General features: G+C 45.8%; 3 protein-coding genes across 3 annotated transcripts; all 3 read right to left on the bottom strand.

The window, feature by feature from the left end:
* Positions 1-3,801: 3,801 nt before the first annotated feature.
* Positions 3,802-4,725, bottom strand: LOC311313411 (protein ABHD13-like; the record flags this gene model as incomplete). Its single annotated transcript, XM_084443536.1, has 1 exon — positions 3,802-4,725. One exon carries the CDS (start codon positions 4,723-4,725, stop codon positions 3,802-3,804), a length of 924 nt encoding a protein of 307 aa, XP_084299662.1.
* A 4,406-nt stretch (positions 4,726-9,131) lies between these two features.
* Positions 9,132-10,010, bottom strand: LOC311313410 (protein ABHD13-like; the record flags this gene model as incomplete). Its single annotated transcript, XM_084443535.1, has 1 exon — positions 9,132-10,010. The coding sequence occupies one exon, from the start codon at positions 10,008-10,010 to the stop codon at positions 9,132-9,134; it is 879 nt and encodes a 292-aa protein (XP_084299661.1).
* Positions 10,011-14,694: 4,684 nt separating this feature from the next.
* Positions 14,695-26,250, bottom strand: tnfsf13b (TNF superfamily member 13b; the record flags this gene model as incomplete). The annotated part of the gene is made up of 6 exons (XM_084443534.1): positions 14,695-14,807; positions 17,304-17,454; positions 18,015-18,139; positions 22,349-22,405; positions 24,552-24,696; positions 25,981-26,250. 6 exons carry the CDS (start codon positions 26,248-26,250, stop codon positions 14,695-14,697), a joined length of 861 nt encoding a protein of 286 aa, XP_084299660.1.
* Between the last annotated feature and the right edge of the window lie 1,025 nt (positions 26,251-27,275).

Here is a 27,275-nt window from a genome sequence, read left to right as displayed (position 1 = left end):
CCCTCTCTCCCTCCTTCCTACCTCTCTCCCTCTCTCCCTCCTTCCTACCTCTCTCCCTCCTTCCTACCCCTCTCCCTCCTTCCTACCTCTCTCCCTCCTTCCTACCTCTCTCCCTCCTTCCTACCTCTCTCCCTCCTTCCTACCTCTCTCCCTCTCTCCCTCCTTCCTACCCCTCTCCCTCCTTCCTACCCCTCTCCCTCTCTCCCTCCTTCCTACCTCTCTCCCTCTCTCCCTCCTTCCTACCCCTCTCCCTCTCTCCCTCCTTCCTACCTCTCTCCCTCTCTCCCTCCTTCCTACCCCTCTCCCTCTCTCCCTCCTTCCTACCTCTCTCCCTCTCTCCCTCCTTCCTACCTCTCTCCCTCCTTCCTACCTCTCTCCCTCCTTCCTACCCCTCTCCCTCTCTCCCTCCTTCCTACCTCTCTCCCTCCCTAAATACTTTCCATATTGGCAAAGCATAAAAGTAAACCACAAATGAAGATGAAAACTGCAAGAGAACTACTAATAGATATTCTGTTTCTCTGTATGATTTGTTTGATGGCTCTGCTTGTGTTTGTTTCTCTCCCTCTCTTTTTCTCTCCCTCCCTCACTCTGTCTCTCCCTCCCCCTCTTTCCCTCTCCCTCCCTCCCTCCCTCCCTCCCTCACTATCTCTCCCTCCCTCTCTTTCTCTCTCCCTCCCTCTCTCTTTCTCTAACTCCCTCCCTCCCTCTCTTTCTCTCTCCCTCCCTCTCTCTTTCTCTAACTCCCTCTCCCTCCCTCTCTCTCACAATCTCTGTCTAGATCTCTCTGAGGTCAGAAGTGTGTGTGACCACCCAGTCTGCTTTTGTAACGTTATCACCCTTATGAACGATGGTAAGGTCTGTGTGTGTGTGTGTGTTAGAGAGGGGATTAGTGTTATAGGCTGGGGTTGGATATAGGCTCACCAGGACTCCTATCTGTGGAAGAGAAAAGAATCTCTGTTAGACCAGACCATTGAGATGAACTACTGCACATCACCAACAGAGGGAGCAAGTGAGGTTGCTTCTGCTAAACAGAATCAGAATTTGTTTTATTGCCATTGTAGCTTTTCAACATACTAGGAATTTGCTTTCGGGGGGGTCAGAGGGGGACACGAGCCTCGTTGAAGAGGCTGGTGGTCGTGGGGAAGAAGCTGCCTCTGTGGCGTGCAGACGTGGTCCTGATGGACCGCAGACTCCTCCCTGAGGGGAGGGGCATGAAGAGATTATGGCCGGAGTGGGAGGGGTCAGCCACAAGCTTCCTGGCCCGCTTCAGGGTCAGGAAGGTGATTGCAGACCTTGTCCAAGGTCTTACTTGACGAGTTCTGTCGATAATACACTAATATACTGTATAGCTCTGGGTGGTATCAACATATCTGTACCCCTTTTGCTCATTTGTCTGTCTGAAGTAGGAACGTAGGCTACAAACCGACATGTGCGGTCAAGGTAAATCAATTTATTTTGCAGAAAAACAGCAGCCCACAAAAACCTTGTTTCATAGAACAAACTTTCAGTCAAAACTATTATTTTTTACTGGGAGTGGGACACAACTGTGCACAACCTAACAACATTATGATAGAGGAACATTGTGGAGCAGGTGAATTCAACATCTTTAGTGAGGGGTGCTGCCCCCTCCTGGCGGAACCATGAAAACACTCTCATAAACAACATTAGAATCTCAGTGCAAAGAAGCTACAGTACAAGGTGATTGTCCTATGGATACAATCTATTGCACAATGAAAAAAGTTCACTTTTCTTTTCTACAAAGAATGGACTGAACGTGTTTTACTGCCAACATTATTCAAACGAGAAATAAGACGAATGCACCGAAGTCTCCAGAAGTAAAGTGGACGTCTTCTGGGATGAGATGAGAGGGATCTCTGACAGCAGTGCTGTGCTGTTAGCCTGGTAACAGAAACTCCGCCCCCACAGTCACTCCCCCTGTAGAGGTCACAGGGCGGCTGGTCAAACATATTCAAGGTGTGCCTGTGCGATACTCAGTCTGTTTCATTAACTAGATACAAAGCCAAAAGGGGCCAGGGGCACTTGTGTCTGGCATCTTATCTGTATAGGAATGTTGCCCTTCTGCCCTTCTGAGTGGCGAACCTCTCAATGACCCTGTTGTTGAAGTCTGGCATGTTTCTGATCAGGTTCTTCTCCATGGAGAGCATGGCCAGGGCGTTGAGGCGCTCCTGCGCCACGGTGGTCCTCAGGAAGGCCTTGATCCTCTTCAGGGTGGAGAAGCGCCTCTCCGACTCCGCCGTCATCATGGGCGTGGTGATGGGGATCTTCAGGAGGCCGACGGTCTCGGTGAAGGTTCCCTGGAGGTTGTTCTCCATAAAGAACTGGAATAGGGTGAGAGCTTCTTGTCTTTGAAATGAGAGTTTAACATGTTTTTGAATGATTTTTCAAAGTGCACACCCACATCCATTGTATGACCTAAACGGTGGTAGAGCAATTATCAGACTTTCTCAAAAGTGCTAGTTTTGTCAACGTTTTGATCTGAACCATTGTATATGATCATAGGTAACCTTAAAACAGGGCTAAACATGCATGTAATGTACTGTACATTGCACGTTCATAAAAATAAAAGAAAAATTTAAATGCTGCGGTATCGTGATACTACTTGGTATCGTGATACTTTGACTGGTATAGTATCACAGGTCAAATATTGGTATCGTGACAACACTTCCCAGTCCTAACCATTGCAGTACTGTAGCGATGCTTGGGTGCGGCGTGGCCAAAAAACACTGGACCCCTTCACTCCCGTAGGAGCAACACAAATGGTACCTGTTATCCCATGCAATGTCGGCGTGGGTAGGTCACCACCACGACAACACTGACAATCTTTCACGCCGACGACGAGCTCCTCAAATCCTCTCATATGTACGGAAGAGCATTAGGGCCAACAACTGAGTTTATTATTTTTTTAAGCTTCTGAGTTTAAAGTCAGAATTTCTGAGAAAAAAGTCAGAAATAACTTCTGAGATAAAAGTCAGAAATAACTTCTGAGATAAAAGTCAGAATTTCTGAGATTAAAGTCAGAATTTCTGAGAAAAAAAGTCAGAATTTCTGAGAAAAAAAGTCAGAAATAACTTCTGAGATTAAAGTCAGAATTTCTGAGAAAAAAAGTCAGAAATAACTTCTGAGATTAAAGTCAGAATTTCTGAGAAAAAAAGTCAGAAATAACTTCTGAGAAAAAAGTCAGAATTTCTGCTGTTGGCCCTAATGCTCTTCCGTACACATGCGACGTCGGAAGTCTCTGGGCAATATTCGAAATCCAATGCCGTTCACGCACCCACCAGCCGATGTCCCTCCTCCACGCTAGCTGTCTAGCTAGCTAGCCAGGATGGCTCCGTCAAGTTCGCTCACGTTACTGTAGCTCTTCCCACGAACAAGTTAGCACTGTCTCTATAATTCTGTTCGGTTGTAGATTCTGTCCAAATATACTTGGAAACTAATACACATGCAACTAAACCGTTTTCCACGTTATAGCATAAACTCTCCAACCCTCAAGCACGGAGAATATCCTCCCGTCCCTTCTTCACTTCAGCAGATCTCCCCACACCCTTTCTTTTTTCGCGCGGTTTATGACAGACATCTCAACATCAATTCACCCACTTTATGGTATTCACAAAAAGGTATATACAAACTCCAACTCCCAGAATACCTTTCATTTACACCAAGTGACTAAAACAGAATGGGCTCTAGCTTATTTCTTGAGCTTGGGCTTAATACTATGATCTTATTGCTTATATATAAAACGTGATTATACTGTATAATAAGTGAAGAGATGATTTTTGCTTTCTAGATGATGGTAACGTTGGCTGTGGATTGGACGCTCTCCTCGTGGGTGTGGCTCTTCAGCAGGTCTCTGACGAACTGCTGGAGGGCGGGGAAGTAGCCCTGGCACTGCCAGGTGGTCATGTGTGTGCCTTTGGGGAAGGTGGCCAGCCGCTTACTCTGTGAGGGCGACAGCTCATAGAGCTGCTTCATCATGGCGGGTGGGATGAGCCCATCTGACAGGCCCGAGATGAACAGCGACGGCATGCGACACAGCGCCACCTGGCGGTAGGACAGGAACTGGTTCCGGTAAAACCAGAGGGGCAGCCGGTGCATGGGCAGGGAGGAGAGTGTGGCGGCCATGTGGGGGATGCTGAGGAACGTGTTCTCCACCATGATGGCCGCCACCCGGTGGGGGTTGGTGGAGACAAGGTGGATCGCCACGGCGCCCCCTAGCGAGCGGCCGTACAGCAGCACCTTGGTCTTGTCCAGGTCGGGCCGGGTCATGACGTAGTCCAGCGTGGCCTCGGCGTCCAGGTACAGCCCGCTCTCGCTGGGCTCTCCCTCGCTCTTCCCGTAGCCGCGGTAATCCACCAGCACCACGTTGGCCTTCAGGTTGTCCAGCATGTCCTGCGCGTTGGGGACCCGGTGACCGATGTTCCCCGCGTTACCGTGGAAATACAGGATGGTGGGCGAGGTGGAGGAGGAAGAGGAGGAGTTGAAGTTGGGGTTGGGGTTGCTCTGGTTACCGGCAGAGGCACTCCCTGTGTAGCGGAGCAGAAGGAGGTTGAGGCTCACGCCATCCTTGGTCCGGATGTAGACGTTCTCGTGGAGGACATCGGCGGGCACGGAGAAGTCGGCGTTGTGGGGCCTGTAGATCAGGCCGTCCTGGAACTTAGAGGAGAAGAGGACCCCGGCCATGGAGGCCAAGATGAGCAGCACCACCATAACCGCCCCAACCAGCACGCACAACCAGCAGGGTACTTGAGCAGATTGCAGGCGGTACATGGAAAGATTAGAATAGAATAGGATGCTTATTAGCCATGTGTAACAAGTATGGGTACATGTACATTGGAATTCTTGTAATAGTTCCATAATAAAGTTGCTAAAATGGTACGTGCGTGCCGTAAATATTGTCCCCTCCAGCAGGTGTCAACTGTTAAGATTATGTTCACACGTGTCAAAACTGGAGAAAAAAAACTGTGCAGGAAGTCACAGACCAACTAGCTAGCAAATGTGGATAACTCTCAAATTGTCAGTAGAGTTCATTATATTCAGTCTTATTCACTTCAGTGTTATTACCTGCATTTACAATTGGGCACTTCTTTGCTGTTCTTCCTCTCGAAAGGATGCGTCTTCCCGGAGGCAGGGGAGAGGGATCTCTTGTTATAAAGACCTGTCGGGGGGAGGGATCTCTTGTTATAAACAGCTGTCATTGGTGTGATGTTGTGTTTCGTCTTCATATGCAACTTCCTTGATGAGCTACGCAACACAACACATTTTGATTACTCAGATGCAGTACTATTAATCTTTGTCACTCCCTCCCTTACTCCGGTCAAAGTTGACCTGCATTTCACTGTTGGCACCACAAGAGGCAGTAGTCCCAGCACACCAAAATAAAGAAGGACACCAAAATCAACCCACCTGTCTCCACTGCACAACTAGAGTAGCGGTGAAAGTATTGAACTCCCACCCGGGAGACCGTGGTTCAAGACCCGATGGGGATGATTTTATGGGACTATACCCCAAACCTCCATACGTTCATCCTTTCACTCCAACCTTTTCCCAGATAGCACACAAATATCAGTCCTCCATCGGAATCAGAGTGACAATCCGCTGGAGTGTTTCTACTAGGGGTGTCTAGAGGGGGACCCGTTGTTAAACAGCTGGAGAATTTCTGCTGGCGAGTCGGTAGCGGTCTCCGAGCGGAATTCCACTCGCATTTTTTTTCCACACGCGTGACGCCCTGCCCTGTCGCTCTTCTGATGGTAAAACTCATGTGGACCTCTGTTGGGATACAGTCAGAATTCCGTTTGCATGGCACACCCTCCCCTGTCCCTTTTCCCATGGTGGAACTCGATTGGGATACTGTCAAAATTCTGCTTGCAACTGTCACTGGAAGGTAATCTTGAACAACCTAGTCACTGACGACCAGCTCAACACGACGCCCCGGACAGGTCAGGTAAATTCTGCTTCAAAATGTAAATCTGTATACAAACATCACATAAAAGATGTTTTTTAAAATGTTTGGTATTTTGAGGGAACATTTGCCACTCAAATGTTAATGCTACTTCACGTTACAGCAGCTATCTTAGCTAGCTGACACATTTAGGTTAGCTAACTAGCTAGCTAGCGTTAATGGTAGCTAGCTAACGTAACGTTACCCTAGCCGCCAGCTACTGTGTTGTAGATCTTTAGTTGTAAGTCTTTTATTAGTATAGAGATGGATAACAGTGTGAGGGATAATTATGTTTGAACAAGGTGATTAAAGTGTACTGGTTCAATCCCTTAATGGTGAGATTCTACCACAATGTTTTATCATTGCTTTGAAATGCCCGGTAGATTTGTGTTAGCCCTATGTTACTAGCTATATTAGCGTTAACCCTATGTTGCTAGCTATGCCTTCGGTAGGGATTTTGATAGCTTCTTCGTACTATTATCATGTAATCTCTGGTAATAGGCTATTGGTAGCTAAGAGTAACTGTACTTTGTTTGATTTTTATGATCATTACGTTTTGTTGTCCAAGTATGATTTAGTCCATGTTCTCGTTAGTTGGCTACAAACGTGTATTACCTGTGATAGACTGCATTTACCGTTTTCGGCCACAGGAGCGCAGCAACAGGCTTAGATAGATCCTTGTTCAGTTTCAGCAATTCAATGAGTATTTTAGTTAGGCTATTTAGTTATTTGTGTACGTATTTCTGTTAGTTATATATTATATGTCTTTTTTATTTCAGATACCACACACTCACTGTCTGTTTATGTTAGTGAATAGAATTAAAAGGTCAAATAATGCTTATTAAAGGAGTAGTAAAGGGAAAATCATGTTTAGCCCTGTTTTAAGGTTACTTATGATCATATACAAATGTTCAGATCAAAAAGTTACAACTAGCACTTTTGAGAAAGTCTGATAATTGCTCTACCAAATCGAGAGCTTAACATGTTTTTGAATGATTTTTCAAGATGCCCATCCACATCCATTGTATGACCAAAACGGTGGTAGAGCAATTATCAACTTTCTCGAAAATGCTAGCTTTGTCAACGTTTTGATCTGAACCATTGTATATGATCATAAGTAACCTTAAAACAGGGCTAAACATGCATTTTCCCTTTACTACTCCTTTAAGATTGTGTTACTGTGACTGGATGGATAGCCTACCTCCGATTGAGCCGTGTCCTCGGTGTCGGCCATAGCTTGCTTGAACCGCTGAGGATTTACAGCGATTTACCCCAACTAAACTAAGACAGGAAGCAGTGGCGTTTCTAGTCTATATGCCACCCTGGGCGAACCCCCCGCCACGGCGCTCCCCAACCCCCCCGGCCACGAGCCGACGCGGTCGAACACTTTCAGTTTCGTTTGTAAACGTGACCGGGTTTTCCGATTGTGAATGAGACTGTCAGTAAGTTGTTGAGCGGGGGGGGGGGGGTTCTGACAGACAATTCAGATTGACGTGCGATTTGTTTTTCAGATTGAGAAACAAATCAATTCAAAACAAATCAAAACAAATTCAGATTGACATGCGATTTGGGGGGGGGGGGGGGGTGCGGTTTACTTGGCGGAGATTCGCGGAGTTTTTTTCTGCTCTTCTTGCCGCAAAAACATAGCTTTAACCCCCGTGTTTGGTTCTGCTGAAATCACTAACTCCAAACGTCTGAAATCACTAACTCCAAACGTCTGAAATCACTAACTCCAAACGTCTGAAATCACTAACTCCAAACGTCTGAAATCACTAACTCCAAACGCCTGAAATCACTAACTCCAAACGTCTAGATAGGCTACTAACGACGGAGTTAAGCTATTGTTACTTTGACTGGATGGATAGCCTACCTCCGATTGAGCCGTGTCCTCGGTGTCTGCCATAACGTGCTTGAACGCTGAGGAGTTACAGCTTGCTGGCACCAACTAGACTAGAACAGGAAGAAGAGCTGTAGATACTGTAACAAGCTAAACATTCAGCCAGGACTTCTGCACACCACATTCCTCAGTGTATCAGCAGACTGGTAACAAATATGCAGCTCAACTCCAAAAAGTCCCAAGATTCTTCCATGCATCAATGTTTTATACCCTACCTCTCTCTACCAGTCATACCGTACCTCTCTCCTCCAGTCATACCCTACCTCTCTCCTCCCAGTACCTCTCTCCTCCAGTCATACCCTACCTCTCTCCTCCCAGTACCTCTCTCCTCCCAGTTATACCCTACCTCTCTCCTCCCAGTTATACCTTACCTCTCTCCTCCAGTCATACCCTACCTCTCTCCTCCAGTCATACCCTACCTCTCTCCTCCCAGTACCTCTCTCCTCCAGTCATACCCTACCTCTCTCCTCCCAGTACCTCTCTCCTCCAGTCATACCCTACCTCTCTCCTCCAGTCATACCCTACCTCTCTCCTCCCAGTTATACCTTACCTCTCTCCTCCAGTCATACCCTACCTCTCTCCTCCAGTCATACCCTACCTCTCTCCTCCAGTTATACCCTACCTCTCTCCTCACAGTTATACCCTACCTCTCTCTCTATAATAATAATAATAATAATCATAATAATAATAATAATAATACAACTATTTGTATTGCACTTATCATACAAATAAATACAGCTCAAAGTGCATTATAACAGAGAATATACATGCACATGCACATTGTGCTTCACATAAAATAGACATAAAAAGAACAAAAAGCAGGAAAATAAGCTGGAAGATAAAACACAATAAAATATAAATATAAGACATCTTTTATTTTTTTATCTTACCACTTCAATATCACAAATAACCAAACTGTTTAATTTGTAGAGTCTCTTTGTATGTTCAGGTTACGCAATAATATAATTGCCATTGGTTCCAAACCTATTAAAAATGTCAAATTTGCCCTGAACATTTAACACAATACCCGTGGATCTGTGTCCAGATTTCTTCCTAATCTTGGTAAAACTTTGGTTAGGTGTGACCCAGTTGGTACCTTCCCATCAGACTCATAATTAAAATATTTACCCTATTCCAATGAATTGTTTTATCATGAATTAATGCATTTTAATAAAATATTGTACTGCTTAGATATACAGTACACAAAAAAGTGCTGTAGCATGCAAGTGCAAAAGGAGCTAGCTAAAAACTAAAGTGAAGAGATAGGTTTTTAGCTTTCTAGATGATGGTAACGTTGGCTGTGGATTGGACGCTCTCCTCGTGGGTGTGGCTCTTCAGCAGGTCTCTGACGAACTGCTGGAGGGCGGGGAAGTAGCCCTGGCACTGCCAGGTGGTCATGTGTGTGCCTTTGGGGAAGGTGGCCAGCCGCTTACTCTGTGAGGGCGACAGCTCATAGAGCTGCTTCATCATGGCGGGTGGGATGAGCCCATCTGACAGGCCCGAGATGAACAGCGACGGCATGCGACACAGCGCCACCTGGCGGTAGGACAGGAACTGGTTCTGGTAAAACCAGAGGGGCACCCAGTGCAAGGGCAGGGAGGAGAGTGTGGCGGCCATGTGGGGGATGCTGAGGAACGTGTTCTCCACCATGATGGCCGCCACCCGGTGGGGGTTGGCGGAGGCGAGGCGGATCGCCACGGCGCCCCCTAGCGAGCGGCCGTACAGCAGCACCTTGGTCTTGTCCAGGTCGGGCCGGGTCATGACGTAGTCCAGCGTGGCCTCGGCGTCCAGGTACAGCCCGCCCTCGCTGGGCTCTCCCTCGCTCTTCCCGTAGCCGCGGTAATCCACCAGCACCACGTTGGCCTTCAGGTTGACCAGCATGAGCACTGCATGGGGCACCCGGTGGCCCATGTTCCCCGAGTTACCGTAGAAATACAGGATGGTGGGCGAGGTGGAGGAGTTGAAGTTCGGGTTGCTCTGGTTACCGGCAGAGGCACTCCCTGTGTAGCGGAGCAGAAGGAGGTTGAGGCTCACACCGTCCTTGGTCCGGATGTAGACGCTCTCGTGGAGGACATCGCCGGGCACGGAGAAGTCGGTGTTGTTAGGACTGTAGATCAGGCCGTCCTGGAACTTAGAGGAGAAGAGGACCCCGGCCATGGAGGCCAAGATGAGCAGCACCACTATAACCACCCCAACCAGCACGCACAACCAGCAGGGTACTTGAGCAGATTGCAGGCGGTACATGGAAAGATTAGAATAGAATAGAATGTTTATTAGCCATGTGTAACAAGTATGGGTACATGTACATTGGAATTCTTGTAATAGTTCCATAATAAAGTTGCTAAAATGGTACGTGCGTGCCGTAAATATTGTCCCCTCCGGCAGGTGTCAACTGTTAAGATTATGTTCACAAGTGTCAAAACTAGAGAAAAAAAAACGGTGCAGGAAGTCCCAGACCAACTAGCTAGCAAATGTGGATAACTGGCTCAAATGCCCAGCTCTCAATCTCGATGCAGTTTCAGGGATGCTCAGTGAGACGAGGGAAAAAGAGGCCCAAACACGGGCTGTTCAGTGAAAATATATATTTTGTATGGATTTACTTATACATGGATCCACCACAAGTAATTCAATGAAGCCAGCCTGTCTACAACGGCATCAGAGCACCCAACACTCAGGAAGCCATTGTAAAACTGAAGACATTTTCAGTCGAAAACTCGGAGAATTAAAGTCAACTCGGACTACACTGAAGAAAGTCACAAGTGTGTCAAGCAAAGCACTGGAGGCTCACAAGGTCACTACTACTGGGGACACTGGGAACTGCTGCTCTTACAGACACTTGGTGGTCGAGCTGTCGGTAGCACATCTGGCACATAAAGTATGATTTAGGCTACTTGGACCTTCTTCCACGTAACTCACTTAACGAAGTTGGCTAGCTACAGTTTTTTATTTTCTTGTTCCGGCTTCTTTTTGTTACTTTAAGTTGATATGTGAGGCTAATTGTCAGTAGAGTTCATTATATTCAGTCTTATTCGCTTCAGTGTTATTACCTGCATTTACAATTGAGGACTTCGAATCTGTGGTGTTCTTCCTCTCGAAAGGAAGCGTCTTCCCGAAGGCAGGGGGGAGGGATCTCTTGTTATGAACAGCTGTCGTTGATGTGATCCAGATGTCGTGTGTTTCGTCTTCATATGCAACTCCCTTGACAAGCTACGCAACACAACACATTTTGATTACTCAGATGCAGTACTATTAATCTTTGGCACTCCCTCCCTCGCTCCCTTACTCCGGTCAAAGTTGACCTGCATTTCTGTGTTGGCACTAGGGCTGGGTATCGAAATTCGATACCTTTGTGGTATCGACCGAAACACTGCTAGGTATCGAGGTATCGAAAGATCTTGAAACATTCGATCCCCGTTTTCGATGCTTTAAAAAAATGTATTAAACAAAAAAATCATTTTTATTGTATTTATTTATTTAATTTTCATCTGTCTCTCATCATCCTATCACTACCTGTTCTAAAATTAAACGTGGCCATTGACTGGCTGAGGTAGGAAAACAAATTGTATGTGTCCGCTCGCGCCACAGTCCGCACTTGTTCAGACGTGAAAAATGGCGAAGCGGTGGTCTAAATGGTTTGGGGCCAAAATATATTTCTGATCTGCTGCTACTATATGAACCATCCAGACCTCTCAGGTCATCTGGCACAGGTCTGCTTTCTGTCCCCAGAGTTAAAGCAAAACATGGAGAAGCAGCGTTCAGTTTTTATGCTCCACATATCTGGAACAAACTTTCAGAAAACTGCAGGTCTGTTGCACCTCTCAGTTCTTTTAACTCAAGACTGAAGAGTGAAGACTTTTCTTTTTGCCATTACTTTTTATTAAATCAAATAATTATTCATGCACACATACACTGCAACTTTTATTCTTGTTTATTTGTGCTGCATTTTGTTGTAAATGTCCTTTTATAATGTTTTTTACATTTTGTTTTATATGTCATTTTATAATGTGTTTCTTGCACTTTGTCTTGATTCTTTTAATGTTTCATGTAAAGCAATTTGAATTGCCTTGTTGCTGAAATGTGCTATATAAATAAACTTGCCTTGCCTTGAAATGCCACATCAGAATGTCCTGAAAGTGTCTGAGTGACACTCTGAGGTGATCTGCTACAACTGGGAAGTGGACTTGGTCTTGGATTATGGGCCGTTTCCTATAAATATCAATCTGACATTTGAGCTAAAAGAGTAGGGTTTACACTGTATACCCTACACTGTATACTTTGACTGGATGGATAGCCTACCTCCGATTGAGCCGTGTCCTCGGTGTCGGCCATAGCGTGCTTGAACCGCTGAGGATTTACAGCTTGCTGGCACCAACTAGACTAGAACAGGAAGAAGAGCTGTAGATACTGTAACAAGCTAAACATTCAGCCAGGACTTACAGTATGCACACCACATTCCTCAGGTGTGTATCAGCAGACTGGTTACAAATATGCAGCCAATAGTGTGGGATATAATTAACATCAATGTCATTTAATTTCTATAGCACCATTCATACAAATCAATTTACAGTAGCACATACAGTAGTGCTTTACATAAAAATAAATGGATAAAAGCATAAATCATGTAAACATAATGATAACAGATTTAGCCCAAAAGAAACAATAGGGTCTACATTTAGAAGTTTTTTTTTTTAAATGAATAAAAATAATAACAGATAATCCAAATTAATAACAGTTTAAGATATTAACACAAGTGAAAGTGATATTAAAAAGGTATGTTTTAAGATCTTGCTTAAAAGTTACCACGGTCTCAGACGTTCTCATAATTATCCTTTTAGGGCCAAATTAGATAGGTCCTCCTACACCCAATTACATACAGTAGGCTATGTCACTGAAACATCAAATGGTCAAAGAGAAATACTCAGACTGGAAAGGGTTCGATGGATCTTGACGTTTTAACTTACAGATTATTACAGACGTGTGATCTAGGCCACATGCGATGCGCTGAACTGAATTCTAATAGTGTCCTATTTTTATAGCATAGGGCCTACAACTCCTACTTTGTCTGAAAACTCCCCAACACATTTCCTATGATCAATTCAGTGTCTTTGTCCAAACTTGAATTACCTCAGGAAACAGATGTTGATACTGAAGGTCACGTTTTGAGCTCTTTAATAGCCTAAAGTCAAATAGTTGACCATTGTGTCTGGACACGTGGAACTCAGAAGTCCTGACAGGGTTTTAATTTGTCCTCACATTCCGCATCCTGAACTTAAGGGGAGACACTACAGTTGAATAGGATTTTTTTTTTCCTTCAAAGATATGATTTTTTACCAGCTTAATCTTCACATCAAGATAAATATTTTTTGTATTGCACTTTCTCTCACAAAAAAGTGTAGGTATGCAAATTAGGCAATAACTCATGACATATGCGTACATTTGCATATATTTTGGTACCTACTATCTAAACAATGGATAAAGTCAGGCTTAAAGTTTTACTTTTGTTTTGACAATATACTAAAAACTTAAATATTTACAGCTGGGTTTGTGAATACAAGCTTATTTTCAAAAGATATTGAAAAATGACTGCATACACCCATTACAAATACTTTTTTGGCGTATTTTTAGACAAGAAATGCAACCTGAAATGAAAAGACAAGATATTCACAATTACAGCCGTAAATATTTGCAGAATACATCTGAGAATCAGTATGTAAAGTTTAGTGAATGCACCTGCCCTGGAAGTTGAGATAGCAGGTACCAAGTGACGTCTGAACAAACATAATTTTAAGAAATGGCTGATAAAGATAAGCATTATGAATTCAGATGTTCAGGTATAACAATTTGAAAAATACCAGTTTTTAATCAAGTCTCGCCATTTCTCTGCATGTTATAGTAGAAGCATATCGAAAAATCTGAAAATTGAAGTTGGGAAGAAAAAACACAATTTTGACTGTGTCTCCCCTTAACACTCAGTCCACCTAAACACTGTAACCATAGACTTACCTTATATCTTAATTCAAAATCAATATTTTCTTCCACAATAGCTTATTGTTTCTCTGAAGATTAACTTTACTGTATTAGTTTTCTCAGTCTATAATGCACAGGACGACGCGTTTATCTATTTCTACAGAAAAAAATGTCTAGTGTTAGCAGTGTACACACACAAACAAACACACACACACACTGCTGTACAGTTCACGAGTATAAGATTCTCAGGAATCTCAGAATGCAGAAAAGCCTGTCTGCCAAGTTAGGTTAAAAAATAATTGATTGTCAATGGAAATCCATTCACATGCTTCTTGTTCTTGTTATGTGAGTTAATGGCAGATCACAATCCATCACTGCTTTATTCCACAATGGCTCTGGTTGGCACTTAATGGTACTTTAAGTCTCCAATATCCAAAATTCCTTGAGGGTTTTCATAACTGTGTGTGTGGGTATGTATGCCTGTGTGAAAGAGAGATATCATCAGTGGAAAAATAAACAGTTTTATTGCAATTATGTGACTGTCAATTGTGGAGGTCAGAATGACAAGTAGCTATCTGTAACGTTGAACTGTGTCATCATCTACTGTGTGTCTGTCGATAGTTCATCTGTTGATAGTCTTATCATCGTCTCATCGTTGTTTTTTTGGTCACGGCTGGTGGCAAAATCCATTTCCCATCCAAAAAATGGAAAAAATTATGTATTTATTCAGTATGGATCCTTTGTCTCCCAAACATCCAGATGAGTAAGCAAGGCACAACAACCAGCCAACCAGAGTGATCAACCAGCCAGGCAGGAAGATCAACCAGCCAGGCAGGAAGATCAACCAGCCAGGCAGGACAAGCAGCCAGCCAGGTCAGCCCAGTTTGACGGCCCCTATGAAGGTGGAGTCTCCGTCCAGGGAGACGCTGGCTGTGGACCTGGGGATCAGCAGCTCCACCTTGTCCCCCACCTCCAGCCTCACGATACCTGGGGAGGGAGGGGACACTCTGATCAACCAGCAACACATGAGAGGGAGGGAACACTGTGCAACCCGGCAACGCATGAAAGATACAAACATAACACACTTCTATTCTTGTCAGACAGCGACACACATGCAGCACATGTGCAATGGGCGACACAGAACACACCGTCACGACCGGCTCGAACACCACAAAACTATGTCCATCCATCCATTCATCTTCATCCGCTTATCTGGGGTCGGGTTGCGGAGGCAGCAGCTCCAGCAGGGGGCCCCAGAGATCCCTTTCCCTAGCAGCATCAACCAGCTCTGCCTGGGGAATCTTTAGCCGCTCCCAGGCCAGTGCGGAGATGTAGTCCCGCCACCTAGTCCTGGGTCTACCCCACGGCCTCCTCCCAGCCGGACACGCCTGGAACACCTCCCTAGGGAGGCGCCCAGGAGGCATCCTCACTAGATGCCCAAACCACCTCAACTGGCTCCTTTCGACGCAAAGGAGCAGCGGCTCTACTCCGAGTCTCTCCCTGATGACTGAACTTCTCACCCGATCTCTCAGGGAGACCCCAGCCACCCTCCGGAGAAAACTCATTTCGGCCGCTTGTATCCGTGATCTCGTTCTTTCGGTCATGACCCACACCATGACCCAGCCCATGCACATGGCCTGAATGTACTGTATAGGACGCACCACACTCACATGTCACGCCGCACACACATACACACACACACACACACGCACACACACACTCACTGTACAGTAGATACACTGGCTGCACTACTTTTTGTATATTGTTCTTTTTCTTAGCTTATCCTTTTTTGGACTAGCATTTTGTACTCACCCTTTGCACTGTCCTGTCTTTGCACTGTCCTGTCTGTCTGTCCTGTCTTTGCTCTGTCCTGTCTGTCTGTCCTATCTTTGCTCTGTCCTGTCTGTCTGTCCTGTCTTTGTTCTGTCCTGTCTGTCTGTCCTGTCTTTGCTCTGTCCTGTCTGTCTGTCCTGTCTTTGCTCTGTCCTGTCTGTCTGTCCTGTCTTTGTTCTGTCCTGTCTGTCTGTCCTGTCTTTGCTCTGTCCTGTCTGTCTGTCCTGTCTTTGCACTGTCCTGTCTCATTCCTGCCATAACCGAAAGCAAATTCCTAGTACTGTACATAGTAAAACTGCATGGCAATAAACTGCTTCTGATTCTGATATGATCTTAATATTGGCCCTTTGTTCTTGTTTATGTCTGATCAAATGTATCAATCTGACTTCAGATATATCTGATATTTCAAAATATTGGTGTCTCAAAAGTTCCTAGAATTGAGTCCCGAAGTTCTGACTGCAAATTACAATTCACTTTACTGAGGACCTCAAATTCTTTAAGTCTTATTATCCTTTGAAAAGAGAGAGTCCAAAAAAGAAGTCAATGAGAAAATCCAGAAATTCTGAGGAAATATCCTCTTGACACAACATTTTATATACTCCAAATAAGTTTACTTATTCAGTAAAGTCAGTGGTAATGTGACAGTGTTATGTAATACACAAGAACAGCATTGTAAGCTTCAGCTTAAACTAGTCCAAACCGGTTGGGACCAGTTTCTTATGCAAATTTTTCTATTAAAAAACCATCCTATAGGAACATTCCACTGTGACACTTGTTTGGCCTCTACAAACACCTGTGGTATTGCAAAGTCTGCATTTTCTCAAACATAATGCTATTTCTAGCTCCCCCTGGTGGAGAGTTGAAGGGATTACATTTATTTGCCCCTGTTTAACTTATATACACACATCCTCAGTATAATTTTGTCTAAATTGGGGATACATAGTTTACTACACATGGAATTGGTCCTAACTCTTAGTGTATAACAAAGGTCTTAGAAAATACCCAGTGTATTCATAGTGTTCATATGCCCTTACCATGTGTATTCATAGTGTTCATAGCCTATGCCCTTACCGTGTTCATATGCCCTTACCGTGTTCATATGCCCTTACCATGTTCATCTGCCCTTACCGTGTGTACAATCACAATATTTCTATAAAACGTATACAGCTCCATCTATAAAATGTTCTACAAGACTTCAGAAAAACTTCATCTCCTTCTTATGATGAATTTGTACTTTGAAATTCTAGACCATAGGGGTCCGATGCATGAGCCGTTGGGTGCTGTTGTACATACCTGTACGTCAGTAGACGTGAGTTTCTTGTCTTTGAAATCGAGAGTTTAACATGTTTTTGAATGATTTTTCACGGTGCCCACCCACATCCATTGTATGACCATAACGGTGGTAGAGCAATTATCAGACTTTCTCAAAAGTGCTAGTTTTGTCAACGTTTTGATCTGAACCATTGTATATGACCATAAGTAACCTTAAAACAGGGCTAAACATGCATTTTCCCTTTACTACTCCTTTAAAATTCACCAGAAAGCAGGAAATCAGTTTGATGCTTAACGGGACAGACCATGAAAACTCAAGCACACACACGCATACACACACACACACACACACACGCGTGTGCGGCAGGCTCCCCTCACCCCCGGTGTAGCAGGTGTTGTAGGGGTAGACGGGGTTCATGTTCTGGATGCAGCGGAACAGGATGACGTTCTGCGGCTCGTTGCCCACCACCGTCCTCTTCCTCCTGATGACCACGTGGCCCATGGCGAAGGTGGCGTCCATGTAGTACACCTGCGGGAGGCGGGGAGGGAGCGGCGAGCAGTTAGGGTCTGAGGGCCATATCCACACAGTACACCTGGGGGAGATGCGGAGAGGAGGAGGGGGGTGCAGTTCGGGAGGAGGGTTGTGTGTGTGTGTGTGTGTGTGTGTGTTAGTACTGTACTGCACTGTGACTTTTATTCCTGTATTCTATTTGTCCTGCTTTTTGTTTTAAATGTCTATAATGACTTGCTTTTTGTTTTAATGCTTTTAATTTGTCCTGCCTTTTGTTTTAAATGTCTATAATGTCTTGCTTTTTGTTTTAATGCTTTTAATGTCTCATGTAAAGCACCTTGAATTGCCCTGTGGCTGAAATGTGCTATATAAATAAACTTGCCTTGCCTTGCCTTAGTGAGTGTGTGTGTGCGTGTGTGTGTGTGTGTGTGTGTGGAGGGTCAACAACACAGGGACAGAGGGACAGGGCCAGAGGAAAGTGAGGCAGAGACTAATAATAGGTAGACAGACCGGGACAGCGATACAACAATATTGTGTGGTGAGCAGCGCCCCCCGGTGGCCGCAGCGGGTGAAGTCACCTGGCTGTAGACGAAGTAGTAGCCCTCCTCTCTGACCACCATGACGTCACTCTCGGCCTCCAGGGCGGAGCCTCTGCTAAGCCCCGCCTGCCAGGGGATCCCCGTGTGCGGCTCCAACGCAAACTCTGCACAGACGGACGGAGGCGCCAGTAAAACTCAGATCAGATTAGGGCTGCACGATTATGACAAAAGATAATAATTGCGATTATTTGCTTCAAAATGGTAATTGCGATTAATAATTGTGATTAATATTTCAGAGTAGCCTAATAGCTTCAGCTCTGCACAGTTTGCATATGACCTGCTGGGCTTGAGCGACATCATCTTTTTCGTAACCAATGTTACCAAATGCTCCCAAAATCACGGACGTTGATCCCCTTCTTGCTAATAATTCACTGACCTCGTTTTCGCTAATTTTTTCACTACTCACGGCTGCGGGTACTCTTGTGACACTTGTCTTGCCCAAGCCCCCAGGAATCGAAATCTAAAGTGAAGGCCTATTGAACCGCGCCATCTTGGCTAGATTTGTAGTCACTTGGCTATTTCCGGTTACTTTTGACTTGCGCAGTTGAGCTTCTCTGGCCGACGCGCGTCCACGCACGTTCCCGGCTCTCCCCGCTTTGATTTAGCAATGAAAACCGGCTTGCATATTAACCTGTTTTTGTCAAATATATCAATTGGAGAAATTATTTTTTGATCCTGGCATCTTAGTTTTAACAAGTTAAATATAATTGAACATGTTTTGTTTGCTAGTAGATGGTATTCATTCCGTTCGCGATAACGTTATTGCAGCCAGGCTAAATTCCTCCAGGGAGCCAGTGACAGGCGAGTTGAAGAGCTTCACTCCCCGCCAGCAGGAGCTCTGGCCGCGGCTACCGCATCTTGGATAACCCGCTGAGTTCGTGGCTGCTATTTCACACTCGCCCTTGATCAATCCCAATACCGATCCATGGTAATAATGAATCAATCGTTCAGATCAGATCGGCAGTGCTGCATGCATGTTACAACATCATTGTTAGCTTTATTAACATAACCATAGCCTACATTTATCTCTCTAACGTTAGGCTATCCATCACACCAGTCGGCCATTCGATAGCTGGAAGCGGTCAACGCCAACGTTGACTGAAAACACCCAAACTCAGTGTATCGTTTCATCTTCATGCTACACATCAACTCCTTTACATTGTATGTGAATAAATTCCTGTTATTCTAAAAATATCCCATTTCTGTCCATTCCTGGAAAAGGCTAATAATTGCTGTCAAATGATCACTCCAGTTTATCACCGTATCCCACTACCATTTCAACTATGCACAGGAGGTTGTCTTGTGGTCATTTTCATTAAAAAATGATTAGCCTGATCAGTTTGTTGTATGTATTAAGCCCTTTTTGAGCGGTAGGCTATGCTTGTATTAATAGCTTATAGCTTGCCATACTCACCAACCTTGGGACCTCAGAAATAGGGAGCATTTCCAAACCAAATTGCGGGGGGGGGGGGGGGGGGGGGGGCATTAAAAGCATTACAAATTAGACATTAAAAGCATTAAAACGAAATGTGAAACATTATATATATATATATATATGTGTGTATGGAGCAATTGTTTTTAATGTCCGACTTTTGTCTGTGCTGTTCAGTAAATGTGCATCTGTCCTAATTTATTGTAGCCTATCTACTACACAACCTAGTTCAAATTTATGAATCTCCCGCGGAAGTCAGGAGGGTTGGCAAGTAGGCTATGGTCACTGCTCCCCAGTAAAATTGAATAATTGAGGGGTTACTTACAGTACAAAAAAGTACAGCATTTGTAGAACTCGGATGATACTACATAAATTGCCATGCAAAGCCAGAGACTGTTGCTTGTAGACGACAAGACTGCTGTAACCATTCAAATGTGGAGGCTACACTGCATTGAAGGTGGGTTGGCTTACTTGACACAGAACACAGAAAACGGACACCACAAAAAAGGGCTTAAAGCAGGTCCTAAACAGCAGCAGGTCTGGTTGAGGTGTGAACTGGTCTCCTAAAAATGGCTTGAGCTGTGAGGATAAGAGGAGGCACACTGTTTCTGTTATTACATTTCAATAATAGAATATGACACACAAAACACAAACCACATACATACACACATACACATACAAAGGCCCGTCTTGGTTTAAAGCCCACTCACCAACGTCAAGGTGCAAGCCTATCGAGTGGGAACACGAGACCAATCACGAACAGGACAAACTCAGACGGGACAACACAGCATACAAATAATCGAGGAATATACACAACATCTAAATATAAGACCAAATTTTCTTAAACTATTGGAGACTTGGAAATAACAACTAGGCCTACATGAAGACTTTCACAGTTTCAGACTGCTGTAACCATTAAAGTTTGGAGTAGGCTGCATAAGCTTACACTTAACAATGCACACACACAAAACGCTCAAAAAGGGCTTAATACATACAACAAACTGATCAGGCTAATCATTTTTTAATGAAAATGACCACAAGACAACCTCCTGTGCATAGTTGAAATGGTAGTGGGATACGGTGATAAACTGGAGTGATCTTTTGACAGCAATTATTAGCCTTTTCCAAGAATGGACAGAAATGGGATATTTTTAGAATAACAGGAATTTATTCACATACAATGTAAAGGAGTTGATGTGTAGCATGAAGATGAAACGATACACTGAGTTTGGGTGTTTTCAGTCAACGTTGGCGTTCACCGCTTCCAGCTATCGAATGGCCGACTGGTGTGATGGATAGCCTAACGTTAGAGAGATAAATGTAGGCTATGGTTATGTTAATAAAGCTAACAATGATGTTGTAACATGCATGCAGCACTGCCGATCTGATCTGAACGATTGATTCATTATTACCATGGATCGGTATTGGGATTGATCAAGGGCGAGTGTGAAATAGCAGCCACGAACTCAGCGGGTTTTCCGAGATGCGGTAGCCGCGGCCAGAGCTCCTGCTGGCGGGGAGTGAAGCTCTTCAACTCGCCGGTCACTGGCTCCCTGGAGGAATTTAGCCTGGCTGCAATAACGTTATCGCGAACGGAATGAATACCATCTACTAGCAAACAAAACATGTTCAATTATATTTAACCTGTTAAAACTAAGATGCCAGGATCAAAAAATAATTTCTCCAATTGATATATTTGACAAAAACAGGTTAATATGCAAGCCGGTTTTCATTGCTAAATCAAAGCGGGGAGAGCCGGGAACGCACGTCTACATTTCAGAGAAATGTGAACTTTTTCGTGGACGCGCGTCGGCCAGAGAAGCTCAACTGCGCAAGTCAAAAGTAACCGGAAGGCCAGAAAAGCACAACTGCGCAAGTCAAAAGTAACCGGAAATAGTCAAATGACTACAAATTTTGCCAAGATGGCGCGGTTCAATAGGGCTTCATTGTTGATAGCGGCCAGTGAATGGAGTGGCTGTATCCAGTTTATATAATACATCCATGGTCTTGCCCTACTACTATCTGTCTTCTCAGTGAAATTGCTGCGCACAGCGCACTCAGCGGGAACGCATGTGATTGGTCAGACAGCATAAGCGCCTGTTATTCGTCCGTGTAGTCCTAGCACACTCAATTTAAAGCAAAATTATGAATCACATTAATTGCGGCCTTTTGCGATTAGTTAATCGCGGAGGTCATAATCGCGATTTCGATTAATTCACGATTAATTGTGCAGCCCTAGATCAGATCAAATCAGATCGTTCTGCGCTGACAAACTCTGACCCAGCAGACTCTGCGTGACCCACGGAGATGTGGAGGCAGCGTCTGTCTACGGCCGCGACTCACTGTCCACAGCCATTTTACAATGGAAGCTGGGTCCATACATACATGTCAAGTTTATTTGATAAAGCGCATTTCATGCGACAAGCACAGGCTCAATAGCTTCAAGAATAAAAAAGGCATTATACATAATAGAACATTAACATAAGAATGTATTACAAATATAAAATCATGTAGGATTACAGTACAGAGACAATAAGAGTATAGAACAAACGTAGAGGTTAAAAGCTTGTGCAAAGAGATATGTTTTAAGCCTGTTTTTAAAAGAAGACAGTTGTAGCAGACCATAATTCATGTGGTAGGGAGTTCCAGATAGGACCAGAATGGCTGAAGGCACCAGAAGCTGATTTAGAATCAACCTTGGGAATAGTGAGCGGAGCTTTACTGACGATCTAAGGGATCTGACTGGTTTGTATTCAGTGAGCAAGTCCGAAATGTAGGAACAGATATTGTACAGCTACCAAACTGTCTACTAAGACCGATACGACGGCCATGTCTCTGGACATGAAGACGCCTGTCGGTAGCCGTGGCAACGGTACGGTACCTTTCTGGAAGGTTGTCCTGCTGCTGTCCGCCAGCATCTGCAGACAGGGCTGAGACACTGGGGGAGGGAGAGAGGGAGGAGGGAGAGAGAGAGGGAGGAGGGAGAGAGAGAGAGGAGGAGGAGGAGGAGGGGGCAAAGAGGAGATCAGTTAATATCAATGCAGGAGATGGAGAAGGGCTGGAGGTGTGTCAGCAGTAGAGGTGAACATAGCAAGCATCTCTCCAATGTCAGGCTGCCCGTATGGAAAATACTGTATATCAAAATCATGAATGCTTAAAAAAAAAAGAAGGAAATATGGGGAAAAAAATGTAGCTGCCGGCCAGGAACGCTGCTTTCATGTTTCCTCTCATTTGATGTTAAAGGAGAATACTCGTTTTTGACAACCTGGACCTTATTTACAACATATTATAAGACGTTTGACTCACCGAGATAACTTTGGTGTATTGCGGAGGCATGTAGAAGAAATTTAAAATCCAGCGCTAACCAAGTATATCCATGTAATGGCGGTGGACGGGGCACTGAGAATGCAGCTTGTAAAAAATCTATTTTCTGCCGCGAAACGGTTGTTTTCATCAATCTGTCTTTATGAATCGCTAGTTGTGCTTACATAGAGCGAGGGCTTGTTGTGGTTTTTCACATGCCTCTGTAATATGATCTTTAGAAACGTCTTTAGAAACGAAATAGCTTCCCCACTTGCTCCAGCACGCATGCGCACAGCGCGCAGACTGGCTATTCTCCGTTACCTCTGTAGGCTACACTCGCAGCTCACATTCTCTACTCTACGATCGGCTTGTTGGTGCCTGGAATATTGTGTGCAATATGCCTGAATATTTATCAGATTTTGAGGATATAGAAGATGTCTTAGAATATGATGATGCCGATCGTAGCGTAGAGAATGTGAGCCGCGAGTGCAGGGCTGGACTGGGACAAAAAATCGGCCCTGGCATTTTTGGCCCAGACCGGCCCACCACAATCGGCCGGACCCAGGGCTGGACTGGGTGAATATTTCCTACCGGGAAATGTAGCCCCAGTCAGGCCACTAGCCGAGCCGACGCGGTGAGATGGAACACCTTCAGTTTCGTTTTGTTGACGGGGGGGGGGGGGGGGTGCTTCGCGATTTGTTGACGGGGGGGGGGGGTGCTGCTGTGCGATTTGTTGACGGGGGGGGGATGCTGCTGCGCGATTTCTTGACGGGGGGGGGGGGGGGGGGGGGGGTGCTGCTGCGCGATTTGTTGACGGGGGGACAGGCCAGCTGGCTCTCTAACGGCCCACGCAAATGACACCTGAAACTAACAGAGGGAGGGGTGGGGCCTACATATGATTGGGCCAGCCCAGTGTCAGTATAGAAAATGGACCAATGGGCCGCTGTCCCTGCTCTATGGGCCGTTCGTTAGCTCTTTTTTTTTTTAGATCGGCCCACAAGTAGGTCCGGCCCACCGGGCATTTGCCCGGTACGCCACATGGCCAGTCCGGCCCTGCGCGAGTGTAGCCTACAGACGGAGAATAGCCAGTTTGCGCGCTGTGCGCATGCGTGCTGGAGCAAGTGGGGAAGCTATTTCGTTTCTAAATACGTTTCTAAAGATCATATTACAGAGGCATGTGAAAAACCACAACAAGCCCTCGCTCTATGTAAGCACAACTAGCGATTCATAAAGACAGATTGATGAAAACAACCGTTTCGCGGCAGAAAATAATTTTTTTACAAGCTGCATTCTCAGAGCCCCGTCCGCCGCCATTACATGGATATACTTGGCTCGCGCTGGATTTTAAATTTATTCTACAGGCCTCCGAATTACACCAAAGTTATCTCGGTGAGTGAAACGTCTTATAATATGCCGTAAATAAGGTCCAGGTTGTCAAAAACGAGCATTCTCCTTTAAGAAAAGAAAGAAAGAAAGAAAGACACTACTTGCACATGACCTCTGACTGTACTGTGCAAAGGCATGCACTGCACACACACAGATATCACAATGGCACACACACTGTAAAAACACTGCGCACACATTATCACAATATACACATACTGTATGTACACACATCGCACACCATTTTGTCATTTGCACTGTCCCGTCAAGTCCCTGCACCCTGTCTAACGTTGTCTCCGTCAGCGCTGTGTAACAACTGACCAGAACAAATTCCGAGTGTGTGTAAAAACTAGCTGGCAAAACCGATTCTGTTTCTGAACGGTGTAGATCGCACTCACCTGTCCTCTCTGTGCCTGAATCCACATTCCTTCTCTTTCTGATGAGGGGGAGCGCAGGCGGGGGGTGGGGGGGCTCTGGGGGGTGCGGGGGTTCCTGGCGGCCCCTCCTGTCTCGGGGGCCGCTGGTCATCTGTTGCGGTGTGTGCTGCGGTAAAAATAAAAACATAAACACACTCTTCACATACTGTAACACACAAAACCTCACACACCAGATGATAACATGGGTGTGTGTGTGGGTGTATAGGGTTGTAATGGTATGATATTTTACAGTATGGTACGGTATCTACCAAAATACTGTATACGGTATTTCACGGTATTAGTTCGGAACCAAGCATTGGACTCCCTGGAGACGGGTTGAAGACCCGGTGGGGATGACTTTATGGGACTATACCCCAAACCTCCACATGTTCATCCTTTCACTCAGACCTTTACCCCTTGCCTTATAGATCAGATCCTGTCCCAACCCCAACCCTTATTCTAACCCCAACCCACACTAGTGACTGGAAGAAGGACACCAAAACCCGCCCGCCGATCTCCACTGCACAAGTAGAGTAGTGGTGAGAGCATTGGACTCCCACCCAGGAGACTGGGGTTCCCGGTGGGGATGACTTTATGTTATCAGTGTAACTGCTTTAGCCACTGACCGCTACCATTAATGTTATGGAAGCTGCTGCTAGTTGCTGTGAGCTCATGAGCGAACTGGTTATCCTGCTCTCATTGTGCTGGATTAGCATTGGAACCATTGGAACTGATGTGTCCAGGTGACAAGACCCATCTTTATTTATCAGACATTACCATCCTACCAGTCCTGCACAGAAACAAGCCAGCCAACGCACATACAGTAAGCCAGGCTTGACCTGGGCAGGTGATTTTAAATTGACTACAGCCGCGTGAGTAGCCTAGGCTAGAGACGTTATTCTAGAACCAGTGCAACATCGTTTATTTTATTTTACATATAGATGGAAAATACACAATCTTATAGTCTAGTGCAGTTTTAATAATGTATATTACATTTCAAAGTCCACTGAGCAAGCATCTAAGTGTGATGTTTCATTTTCCCCCTTGGCTGTCTCGCATGAGCGGACTGCAGCCGTGTTGCGCATATCGCATACCTTGGAACGGCTGTAGCTCAGTTGGTAGAGCGGGTTGTTCAATGATCGAAGGGTCAGTGGTTCGAATCCCAGCTCCGACTGTCCACATGTCCAAGTGTCCTTGAGCAAGACACCTAACCCCAAATTCCTCCCAATGAGCAGGTTAGCACCTTGCATGGCAGCTACCGCCATTGGTGTGTGAATGGGTGAATGAGAGGCCATTGTAAAACGCTTTGAGTGCGGCTAAGGTGGAAAAGCGCTATATACTGTAAGTGCAGTCCCATTTACAGTACATCCCGTGTGTGTGTGAGTGCATGTGTGTGAGTGTGATCTCTGACCTCTCCGAGTCCAGCCCCTCGTTGCTCCTCCCTCCGGCGGCTGACCTCTGACCTCAGCTCGTCCACCTCGGCCCTGAGGACCAGCAGGCGGTGCAGGCAGAGGGCCGACAGGGAGGAGGAGGTGACAGCCGCCAGGGTCAGCAGCAGCACCGGCCAGGACGGCCTCCCCCCTCCCCTGACCAGCCCTCGCCCGGCCCTAGCTCCAGCTCCAGATCCAGCACCAGTCACGCCTCTAGGCCTGGCTCCGACCCCAGCCTCTGCGAACGCCATGCCCTGGCCCAGGTCAGCCTCCTTGGGTCTCAGACTGGCAGCATGGCATGGCCCGCAGGCACTGGTTCTGACTCCTCTCTCTCGCACCCTGGAGCTCTCAGACCCTGTCTCCTGACCGTGGAGGTCCTCGACCTTCTCCTGACCCTGGAGGTCCCTGACCTTCTCCTAACCCTGGAGGTCCCCGACCCCGTCTCCTGACCCTGGAGGTCCCCGACCTTCTCCTGACCGTGGAGGTCCTCGACCTTCTCCTAACCCTGGAGGTCCTCGACCTTCTCCTAACCCTGGAGGTCCTCGACCTTCTCCTAACCCTGGAGGTCCTCGACCTTCTCCTAACCCTGGAGGTCCCCGACCCCGTCTCCTGACCCTGGAGGTCCCCGACCCCGTCTCCTGACGCTGGAGGTCCCCGACCCCGTCTCTCCCGCCTCCGTCACCTTCTCCTCCCCCGGTCTCTGGTCTGTCTGCTGCGTGCCCGAGCTCCGCACAGCTGCTCAGCGACTGCAGTCTGAATACTGGCCTTCCTTCCCTCTCTCTCGCTTCTGTTCTGCTCTGTTAACCACTCCCTGCATGACCGACGGCCCGGCAAAGACCCTGCCCTGCCTCGCCTCTCTCCCTCTCACACACACTCACTCCACTGTTATCTTTTAATCGACTCCTCTCTCTCTGTCACGCAGACTCCGTGCTCTCTGGTATGTAAGGGTTTAGCAGGCCGAGCCAACTGACCCCCCTCAGTCACCACGGCATGTGATCAACTCTTTAACTTCCCGATCAAAAAGTTGACATTAAGACGAGTCAATGTAGAAAAAAAAAGGGAAGTGTCCACAATATCTTCATTCTGGTTTATTCCCCACTGTGTAAAAAGTGAAGTAGGGAGGATATGGCACCTGATTTCTGTGAATGTGGAACCAGACACTTCATATTTTTGACTCCAAAAACACACACAAGGAAACAAGTTAGCCGAACCCTCCGAGTATTAATTTATTGCATGTTGCTGTACAGAGAATACAAAGTGAAAGTGAGTGCTTAAA

This window comes from Borostomias antarcticus (genome assembly GCF_949987555.1).
Source record: "Borostomias antarcticus genome assembly, chromosome: 9".
NCBI lineage: Eukaryota > Metazoa > Chordata > Actinopteri > Stomiiformes > Stomiidae > Borostomias > Borostomias antarcticus.
This window is presented reverse-complemented; position numbering and strand designations above follow the sequence as displayed.